We start from the raw sequence: 11,656 nt of genomic DNA on the forward strand, positions 1-11,656 counted from the left end.
TCTCTCTCTCTCTCTCTCTCTCTCTCTCTCTCTCTCTCTCTCTCTCACACACACACACACACACACACACACACACACACACACACATTGGAATCCACCACCTAACCTGGTTATAGTTATCTAGCCAAGGACTTTGAATTCTCTATGCAGTAACCACAAAGTGCCCCCCACCTCCTCATCCCCACGTGTGTTTGCCCTCTTCTCTCCCACCTCAGACTGTGCCCTCTTCTCTCCCACCTCAGACTGTGCCCTCTTCTCTCCCACCTCAGATGTCTGTCCTGGAGACTTCTTCCCTCTCAGCTTTCAAGGCCCTGCTGTCTCTCTTGTGTGCCTTGGTCTGAACATTGTGAAGTGGACACAGAAAGAAGAGATACAGCAAAGGTGTGGCCGGCCAGCTAGGAGAGCAAGGCGCTTGACTTTCAGGGTCTCTTCTGTGTTTCTCTGTGAGTCACCATGGCTTTCCATCTTCCCTGGGGATTTCTGTGCTATTCTAATTATACTGCCTTGGTTTAGGATTGTGACTCCCAGTCCAGCCCAGCCACCACCCTCACCCCCTGCAGCTGATGGAAATTCCCCATAATCTGGTACAGAACATGGTGATTCTAAGGTTTTTTTTTATCTATTTATTTATGGTGATTTAGTTAAAACACTGAAATATCATATCTCCCCAGAACTGCACATAAACTGCACCCTGGTACTTGATGGAGTCTCACTCTCACTCTGTGTCACTCAGTTGGTCACTGAGAATAAAGGGATGGGGAAGGCCTGACCCAATACCTTTGGAAGGCTAAGGTTTGTGGCTGTGTGCATGCTCAGAGATTTCAACAAGCAGATAGATGAGCGATGCTGACGTTTGAGACAAGCAGGAGAAAATGAGATGGATGGTGAGCTTACCCATAAGGCTCGTGGGACACTGAGGAAGGACAGGCAGACAGGTGGTAAGGGCCAGAGGTGGAGGCATGTTGCATAACAGGGCTGTTACACACAAGAACTCATAGAAGCTGTGGTCGTCTGCACAAGAACTGCAGGAGGTCAGTCAAGAGTCCAGCATGAAGGGGGAAAGGGCTCATGGGGCCACACCCTTTGCTGAGCAGCTATTGGCAGTTGCTGGCCACAGAGTGAGGAACAGTATGCTTTCTTTAGTGGACAGGCCTATACTATGTGAGTATGAGTAGCACTCACATGGAGTGTGTCTGGGAGGAGGTGGAGGGAGTGTGGGAGATTGATGCATTATATACATGCATGAAATTTTCCAGGAATAAATTTTAATTAAAGAATGACTGAAGATATCATGGATCAAAGGAGGGTTGGTGGGAAGAATGACTGGTGCATTGTGGGACATTGAATGTGGAGCATCTGTAGGACTTCTAAGTGGATCTAGACATACGGCAGCCATCTGAAGTACGGAAGGCACTGGATGTCTGGGATAGAGCTATATTAGTGGTGGTTTTGGCCAAAGCTGAAGACCCTGGGTGAATTCTCCAAGGAAAGGAGGCCTCTGTATGACCAAATCCTCAACAGGATGAAAGTTTGGGAAGGAAGGAGTTACTTTATCTTGGGATTTGAAGACATACAGTTTATCATGTTAAAGAAGAAAGAGCAAGAATTGTCCTCAGTGGTGGCATCGGGGGGGCTGCTTGCTCACATCTGGGAAGACCCACAGCTGACATACAACCCAGACCCTCACAGACAGACTCAAACCTATGCCTTACCAGGGCCAAGCATAGCGTGGTCTGATCAAGTTGATATTCAAAGTTAACCTTGCCAGAAGATAAGTAGATAGAGGAAGGGGGAAAGAGAAAGAACATCACTGTGAAGGTAACAGAGGGAGGGAGGAATCCACAGCCGAAGCCCAGCAGACAGATGAGTAAGGTGGGTCCTCCAGGGAAAACTGATTTCAAGAACACAAACATAGAATTTGAATCATAAACATGTACAGCTGCTGGTTTCTACCTTCCAAATCGTGGAGCCTCTACCACCAAATATTTATTTAATAGTAGCCAGAAAGTCTTACACAGCACAAATGCTCTCTCCTCAGAAAGCATTGTCATCTAATAAGGCTCTGTGTTCTGGGGACGTTTTGCAATACCAGGCACAGGCTATTATCCAGTGCACATTTGAGATACAAGTCTCCTTGTTTCACAGAATTTATGGCATGAGATGCAACTACCCCAAGGGAAAAAGAAAAGTAGAGGGGAGAAAAAAGCCTGTAAGAGCCTCCGGTCTGAGGGCAGCAGGGGAGTCTTGGGCTTCTGCCCTCTGTGGCACTTGGAAGCACAGAAGTGTCTGGTCTGTTTCCCATTAGTTCCCAAACACCATTGTTAATCTTAGCAGCTTCCGTCCTGGGAAGATCGAGCTGTCAAAGTGTTGTGAGGCAAAGACCACTAAAGATTCCTTTCCAATCTTCTGCCTAAAATACCTTCCCAGCCCTCGGCCCCCAGCCCCACCCCCGAGAGAGTCAAGGTGTCTGTATCTCCTCCACATAAAGAATCCACTGCGTTTTGTGAAAACACTAAGCTCTCTACTGGTAGCTCTGGTAAAAATACAAAAACACAGAGTAGAAAAAACATGAACCCTCATTAACCACATAAATGTGTCCATAAGGACTAGCTTATCTGAGGCCTTATTATCACCTCAAGGAGAGGGACATCCAAAGCAGGGGCATTACCAAGGGAAAGCAAGAACAGGATAGCTATTGTGGAGGGGGTGGGTCTGGCATAAACCAACTTCACAGTGTTCTGGCTTTTCTTCTCTTTGCAACAATAATCTGTTTTGTTTTGGGGTTTGTTGTTATTGTTTGATGGGGGGGGTGTTAGGAGGTGGACAAGGTTTTACTATGTAGCCCAGACATATTTTTAAAAAGTCCTCAGTGTCATGAATCACAGGAGTACAGCACTGTAAGCGACTAAATTTACAAATGGGTCTTCAGCAAACATTAAGACGACTTGGGCCACTGAGATGGTCAAGAACAGGCTAACTCTTCTTAGTGCTAACACTCAGGGTCTGATGTTTAGACTGTGCTGCTGTGGATTCTAAAAATGCCAAATTACTAAAAGATGGAAACTGACAAAGCGGAAGATGTGGACTGGAAGACTGGAAAGGCCCACTGAGTGCCACACGGTGAGCGAAGTCCCAAAACGCAGTAATTATGAAATTTCAACATGCAGAGAAAGGGAGCTGGGCGGGAGGGTTCAGAAGCTGAGCCAGGAGGATTGCCACAAGTTTGAGGCCAACCTGAGCAAGAGTGAGACTATCTTAAAAACCAAAAGCAGAAACACCCAACCCGGAGCAGAAGAGAGCCAGACTGGAGTGCAGAGTACAGTGTGAGTTTGAGTCACCTATAAGGAGATCAGGACCCTGACCCTAGAAAATGCTGGATGAATTTCTTCAACAGGCTGAAAGGATTTCCTTAAATCCTTAAATAAAATTAAAATTAGGATAAAATTCTGTTAAAAAGTTAGGATAAAATTCTGGGGCTAGAAAGATGGCATGAAGGCTAAGGGCACTTGTGGGCATTGCATGCACGCACGCGCGCACACACACACACACACACACACACACACACACGGGAGGTACATAATTAAAAACAAAATCTTCTAAAAAGCATGTTTAGAAGTAAATCCTCCTAACAAGAACACTCACAGAATATAAAAGTATTCTGTTGACAACGGCAGACACACACGGTCTCAAAACCTTTGCTCTCTGTTACTCTTTCTGAGGAAATGCTTGGAGAATATGAATTCAAACAATACAAAGCAAAACAGAACAACAATAAAATAAATAAATAGACTTTCCCAAGAAAAAGATGATTCAGGCTCCTGGAGTTCAGAGTCCCCGTTCAGGTAAAGCGCTCTATTAATCTGTAGGGCGCCAATGAAAGAAGGTTTTGAAATGATAAGTCTTGACCTAGAGAATAAGATGTGTGTGTGTTTCAAGGAGTGGGTCCATTCCCAGAAAAGGCCGCTTCCTGTCCCCACTGATGCTATTTGAGCATCTGGCTAAGACCTGAGAACTCGTACCAGAGACGAGTGGTACGGCTATATCTCATGAGAACAGCGGAAGTCATCAAGCCAGCACAGCTGCTTAACACTGATCCGGCAAAGCTGAGCCCAGCAATGTGACTGCCGTAGTGCCCGTCTTCCACTTTGGGTCTTGATTGCCAGGTGTTGCATGCTGGGGGATCAGGGAGGAGCTTTTAATATTTGTACAACTCGGAGATATCGGATTGAAGGAAAATTTATTACAAATCATTTATGCCTTCTCTCAGGACTACTACTTTTAAGCTTCCCCAGAAAAGTCCTGAGCATACAGCCCCTCTCGCTTTTAGGGAGATAGCCTTCTCTGGCCCTCCTTGAAGGTCTTCCTCGGAGACTGTGACTCAAATAAAGACGCCAGAGATTTCCCTAGGAGGTTCTGACTCCAAGATACTCTTGGAACATCTCCCCCTGTGCTTACTCAGTAACAAGATAATCAGAATAAAATAAAGTTAAAAAGGTAAACATGCCGGGCAGTGGTGGTGCACGCCTTTAATCCCAGAACTTGGGAGGCAGAGGCAGGCAGATTTCTGAGTTCGAGGCCAGCCTGGTCTACAAAGTGAGTAAGTTACGGGACAGCCAGGGCTATAAAGAAAAACCCTGTCTCGAAAAACCGAAAAAAAAACAAAACAAAACTGTAAACATGATTCAGCCAGCTAGAGAAGTTGGCAGCAGGCCAGGATAAAACCTCTTCTTACTGTCCACTCGGGCATATAAGATTGGGGCCCGCATATGGTATTGCCCCACCACAGGGAGGAGGGCCCAGCTACCCGCCACCTGCAAGGTAGGGGTAGACACATTCCGTGATTGTTGGCCACCCACCTCATTCCCTATAGACCAATCAGTTTAAAAGTCACACTGTTCTGCCAATCACATTGTGCCTATTGGCTGCTGCCTGGAGAACTGTGTAAAGGCTCAACAGACAGGCTATGCATGGTCGTTTTCTCTCTCTCCATGTGCAGGGTGACCCCAACATGTCAGAACAATAAATTCCTCTAGCTTTTTGCATTGATTCCCGGCTCTGCATTGTTCAGTCAGGGAGTCCCGGATGAGCTAAGGCTCCACAGAGTCTTACAGATCTATCCCTGTTGGCTGGGTTCTGTATAAAGAAGCACTCTGACTGTCAGTCAGTCAAGCTACAAGATCCACCCCCACCCCCACCCCCACCCCCACCCACCTCCACCCCCACCCCTCTGCCTGACTCACTCCTCCCTCCCCAGCTGCCTCATCTCCTCTGTGGGACCTGGCCCAGCAAGAGTGAAACAAGTGTTCACCACAAGGGGAAGGCACCAGAACGCCAGCCCATGGTGGCCAGCATGGGTGATGTGACGGAAGTGAAAGGATGGCCCTGATGCCTCCTTCTCCTTCCTGTTCCCTCCATGAAACAGAAATGGATACCATTAGCCAAGAGAAGAGAAATGAGGAAAGATGTGGTGTAGTCCTCTAAAGATGCGGTGTGAGCCAACAGGTGGCCTATGCATTCTTAGTGGCACACAGGAGCTTCTGATACTCTCTCTTGGGCTGTCGGGTGTAGCTGGGGAGAGGTGGTGGATGCAAGGAACCCAGAAATTATCCTAAGATGGGGACCAAGCCAGGAATGTGGCTCACAAGCTCTGTGTGGTAGCTCATAGGGAGAACAGAGGCCACCTGCAGGGGCATGGAAGGAAGAAGTGGGAACTGGCTTGGCAGGGACAGTGACTCAGAAAATACTGATGTAAAATGATGAGCAACAAAAAGAGGAGAGATACCAATAGAGAGTCGTGACAATCTAGCTTAGACTGAAGTGATCACTGTAGATACCCAGGCAGGAAATGGAGAGGGTCTAGCCAGGAGCTACCTCCACAAGCAATTGTTTGGTAGTAGGGTGCTTCTGCAATAAATAGCTTAGCTCCAAGCCAATTGGAAATAGGAGGTCCTGTCAATTACATTTTAATAAAAAGCTTCTCCATAGCAACCCAGGGAGGCCTGCTGGCTCTTTGCCGCTGGCTCATGATGTTGTGGTAGCTATGACTTGATTGTAGATTGGCCCATCACACTTTTGGTTCGTTAGTGTTTATCAAATGTGTATTTGTTCACCACAGGGGGAAGGCACCAGAACACCAGCCCATGGTGGCCAACATGTATTTTGTTACTGTTTATAACAGCCACTTTTCTATTGCTGGGACAAATCAAGACCACACAATTTACAGAAGAAAGCTTATTTGGAGTTCCAGGAGAAAAGTATCTACGGTGGCAGAGTGGGGGCATGGTAGCTGGAGCTGGTTGCTGAGAGCTCACATCTTGAACCACAAGAAGGAAGCAGTGAGACAAATAACATTAGTCATCAAACCCTCAAACCCTTCTCCAGTGGCCTACGTCCTCCACCATGGCGACACCTCCTAAGCTTCTCCAAATAGCAATTCTGGACCAAATATTTAAATTCATGCCTGAGAGTATCAGGACACCTCATTCAAACTGCCACACTGTCAGCATCATCAGAACATGGGATAGAAGGCCCTAAGTAGATTCCTGTTCAACAGTGCTTACAGCTTGAATGTGAAGTACCTCCCTACAGACTTGTGTTTTTATACTTGGTCCTCAGCCAGGCATGGTGTCTGAGGAAGCTATGACATCTTTGGGAGCTTTCACTAAGGAAGTAGGTTTGGGACAGGCTTTGAGATATATGAGAAAGCCCATTTCTAGCCCTAGCCCTCTGAATTCTGATGTACACACACAAGGTCACCAGTTGCCTGTTCCAGCTGTGTCAGTTGCAATGGGTTCCTGCTGCCACGATACCATGCCATTACCTCAGCACTGTGCAGCCACCTCACTACCATGAGCCACCTCACTACCTTATCACCATGCTACCATCTTACCACCTCAGCACCATGATCCACCTCAGCACCTCAGCACCATGAGTCACCTCACTACCTCATCACCATGCTACCATCTTACCACCTCAGCACCATGAGTTACCTCACCACCATGAGCCACTTCACCACCTCACCACCATGCTGGCATCTTTTGTATGACCATGCTTTTTTACCACGACTGACTGTACTTCTCAAACCATGAACACCACCACCACCACCAACAACAACAAAAAATCCTTTCTACCTTAAGTTGCTTCTTTTAGGCAGTTTATGATTGACAAGAAGACTAATTCAAATGCAAGTTCACCTTTGATGTCTTGAAGTCATCTCTCTCCCAGTCATGGCTCAGCTATGACCAGCTATAAACCCCTAGTTGTAAGCTCTCCAACCACTTTTCAAAAAGGGAAAGAAAAAGTCCAGTGACCAGGAGAAAAGAAGCCACTCAATGACCTACTACTCATTTTCTTCTGAAAGTACTTCCCTTATCTGTCACAAATGCTTCCACTGACAAATCAGGCTGCATCCTCACAGCCCATGATGGTCATTCCCATGCTCAGGACGGTTTTTGCTTTGCTTTAAGATTACATATGCAAAGCAAAAAAGATTTTGTATGCATCTCTATTACTCACAGTATTGACACTATTCATTAATTAGAATACTAATACTAGCACATCTAACACTGTAGTGTCCCACAGCTGTACTCTTAAGGTTTGATCTCACATCTGGAAAATTCTTTCTTTTCCTTCCGGTTCACTAATTCTCTCTTAAGCTGTGTCTAATCTGGTTTCAGTCCACTTCATCAGTTATTCCATATGTTTCTAAAAGATCTGTTTAGCGCATTCTTTTGGCTATTTTACTCTTTATTGGCTTAGCTTTTTTTGTTTTTTGCTACAATGATTTCATATTTGTAACAGCATATCTGACAATTTTAGAAAGTCTTTCTACACAGGCATTTATATCTGTGATTTGTTTGTTTGTTTGCTTGTTTGCCTTTTGCCTCAGATTAGCACGTTTTGTAGTGCTTGACTATGAGAGCACGTTTCTTTGAACATGATGCATGAGAACTCTGAGAGAGTTCCTCTGGATGAATTTATGTTATCATCTGACTGGACAGTGAGGGCTGCTCCTGACTGCCAATCACATGATGAAGCCACTCCTCCAGTTCCCATGGGGCACACACAGCATGGCGTGCCTGGGGCCTGGGCTCTAGCTCAAAGCTTCAGTGTGCGGCCTTTACAAGTTTTGGGACCTACTTTCCGTTCTGTGTTTGGATTTGGGAAGATGAGGGAAGCAAGCAGATGCCCTTTGGACTTTCTTATGTGTTGAATAATGCACTTAAAACTATGTTTAACCCAAGACCAGAATGTATAATGACAGGAGATCACCTGGAGAAGCAATCTGGGACATTAATCAGCAAGGCTTCATGAACTAACTCGGTTACCTTATCCCAACTTCTCAATAGACCTGAGATGAATAATTTTATTCTCAATTGACAGAAAGGAGGTTAAATAACCTAGGCTACAAAGAGCGTGAGGATAGAAGTTTACATCTCAGAAACAGGTTTGTTTAAGGCTGAAAGTTGTGGAGGTTTTGGTTTTGCTTTACTGGTGGTACCAGGGATCGAACCCAAGGCTTTGTATGTGGTAGGCATGCACTCTACCACTGAGCTATATACCCAGCTCCTGACATCTCTGCTACTCACCACTGTGGAACATTGCCTCTCACATATGCACTGTGCTCTCATATCCTCCTGGGCCATTTCTTTCTCATCTCTACTAGGTTCTGGTCTAGTTTTAGGTCTTGCTTTCTAATTCCCTGCTACACTACAGATATCAAACTGAACCTCTAACCCTTGGTGCCAGCACTGAAACACTGCCCTGAGTTTGGAGAAGAGAAAAGGGAAGTCAGCGGAAGGGACAGAAGTTTCAGAAACACCATCTAAGACACAAGTCATAAACTTTAGAAAGAAACTGCTTTGATCTTTTCAGGACCAAGTTACTTTCTTTAAAAGTCAGAGAATAAATTTGAAAAGTATGTTTATAATATGCTTGCTAAGAAATGCGGGGAAATGGATCACTCGTAAAGTACTTGTTCCCAAGCAGAAGGAACTGAGTCTCAGCACTACATAGAAGCGAGGTGCAGGAGTGGGGACCTGTAACGTCAGCCAACCTTCAGGAGACAGAGGTGTGTGGATCCCATGACTTTGTTGCTCTGCCTGTCAATCCAGCTAATCAGCAATCACTAAATTTAGAGCCCATGTCTCAGAAAATAAGACAGAAAAATAATTAAGGAATACACTCAATGTCAGCCTCTGGTCTCCACATATATGCACAGATGGATGAACACACACACATGTGAACACACACACACATGAACACACACATGCACACACATGCGAAGTGGGGTAGAAACAGAATGAAAATAAGTCTGATGTTGCAGAAAAACCTTCAGACTACAAAAGGAAGCCTGCCTAATGGCTTCTGAGGAGGCCTCTGGGTGGGGGTGGGGGTAGGGCAAAAATATCTCTAGAAGAAATGCAAACAGGTTGTGCTTTATCTTATTCAAGGGACAGGCTCTTGGCAGATCCCCATACCTTATTCTTATGTTGAATAATTAGGTGTCAGGGAGAAGATTCTGTCAAGTGACACCTTAACACTTACTTGAATCTAAAAGGCAGGCTTTGTGACAGAAAGTTAACTTAATAAAGAAACCTCCTGTTCTCACAGGAGGACATGTTATACCCAAAAACATTCCGAGATTTTGGTCTACCTAAAGCATGTAAGAGACGCATCAGGAACCGAAAATCTACAATTTAACTCCTGCTAACAACAATACTAGGTAAACTGCTAACAATGAAGGAAATGGCGGCATCTTAAAAATGATTTTGAAGGCTACATGAAGAAGCAAGTTTGAAGTGCAGTTGGTCAGACTCGAGGGGGTGCCTGTGTGCTCCCCTTCCTGTCAAATACTCTGAGCTCACCTGGGGGCTTCCTCAACTAGAGACTGATCCCATCATGGCTGTCAAGTTTTCTGGAATTAATGCAAATGAGAATGACTGGCCCAGCTTGAGAGCCTGACACTCCACCCTGACACTGCTAATGACGCTCTGTCATGCTTGCTGACAGCAGTCTAGCATAACTGTCCTCTGAGAGGCTTCAGCCAGAAGCTGATGGAAACATGCAGAGACCCACAGCCAAACAGTAAGCAGAGCTTGGAGAATCTTGAGGAACAGGGGGAGGAAGGATTGAAGGCACCAGAGGGGTCAAGGACACCTCAAGAAAACCTACAGAATCAACTAACCCAATCCCATAGGAGCTCATAGAGACTGGTCTGCCAACCAGAGAGGCTGCATGGGATGGGCCTAGGCCTTCTGCACATATGTAACAGTCCTGCGGCTGGGTCTTCATGTGGGACTCCTAAAGCAGGAGCAGGGACTATCTCTGACCACATTGCCTGCTTTGGGATCCCTTTCCCCTAACTGGGCTGTCCTCAGTAGAAGAATATGTGCATAATCCTACTCCAACTTGATATGCCAAGTGTGGTTGATATCCCTGGGAGGCCTCCCCTTCTTTGAGAAGAAGGGGAGGAGGGAAAGTCAAGAGGAGGGGAGGGAGAAGGAAGGGACAGGGAGGAGAAGAGGGATGGGAAGCTAAAATTAGAATGTGAATTAATTAATTAATTAATTAATTAATTAATATTTTTAGAAAAGGATTTTCCACCTGCCACAGAAAGTCTGGCATAGTAGAGCCAATCTATCATAACCACGCATTCTTGTACATTCTGAAGACATTGCTGTCTTGATGCATGTGTGTGGTAAATTGGTCATTTCTTTGTTTTTGTTTCAACATGTCAGTTCACAGTGGCTGATCACAAAGTAGGACCAGTGCCAGCGCATGACATAGGAGTAGTAATGAGTGGGCAGGATGCTGTGTTGTGCTCTGAGCAAAACATTCAATCCCCTGTCATTCACGCCACTTCTAGCAGAGAGAAGCCAAACCCCAGAGGAAGCATGAAATACCCAGGACGAGGACGGATGGCTGCAATACTTGCCTGGTTTATTTACGATTCCCTCCTCCATCCTTCCTGCCTGCCCAGATGGCTTCTCTCTTTGTCTGCAGTGAGGCTGAATTATGCTCACTCCCTTTAAGATGCAAATGACTTCACAAACCTCCCTCTTTGATTCCCCCTCCACAAAGAGAAACCAGGGAGTCTTACCTCTGGCGAATTATGCTGGGGTTAGCTGTCACCAACTGAGTTTTGGAACCAACATCTCTGGTGTACTCACTTGACAAAGGAGGAAGGTTACACCTAGAGAAGCAGAAAGGGATGTTTTAGAGTGACTCACACACTTGTAAATCAAGTCCGTGATTACAGCACAAAGAGGAAAGTTGACTCTGGCAAGATTGATCTACAAGTAACTGTTTTCTTTCCCTTTCCTTTTCATAGGCTTTAGATGATGAATTAGCCATTAGCATCATCAAATGGGGGGGGGGGGACTTAGTTGGTTGGTTTGGTGGGGGTTGGTTTTGTTTTTGGTGCGTGTCTCTGTATGTGTGTATATAAGTGTGTGTGTATGTGTCTGTCTGTGTATGTGTGTGTGTGTGTGTGTGTGTGTGTGCACGCCGTTTTAGAAAAAGTGACAGAAGTAGCTGATCTACCAAAGGAAAGAAATCTTTCTGTTTTGTTGTTTTTAAAGTGTGGTGTCATACACCTGCAATCCTAGAGTTGGGAGGTAGAGACAAGAGGATAAGGATTCAAAGGCAACCTTAA

At 45.6% G+C, this 11,656-nt stretch overlaps 1 protein-coding gene across 3 annotated transcripts in view; it reads right to left on the reverse strand.

Moving 5' to 3' along the window:
• Window positions 1–11,656, reverse strand: part of St8sia1 (ST8 alpha-N-acetyl-neuraminide alpha-2,8-sialyltransferase 1) — a 116,721-nt gene that overhangs the window by 20,642 nt on the left and 84,423 nt on the right. For all 3 annotated transcript variants that reach the window (XM_029535083.1, XM_021190775.2, XM_021190776.2), the window contains one exon: window positions 11,102–11,194. In XM_029535083.1, coding sequence (XP_029390943.1) covers window positions 11,102–11,194 — 93 coding nt within the window. The remainder of the gene's footprint in view (window positions 1–11,101; window positions 11,195–11,656) is intronic.

This window comes from Mus pahari, chromosome 2 (genome assembly GCF_900095145.1).
Source record: "Mus pahari chromosome 2, PAHARI_EIJ_v1.1, whole genome shotgun sequence".
Taxonomy (NCBI): domain Eukaryota; kingdom Metazoa; phylum Chordata; class Mammalia; order Rodentia; family Muridae; genus Mus; species Mus pahari.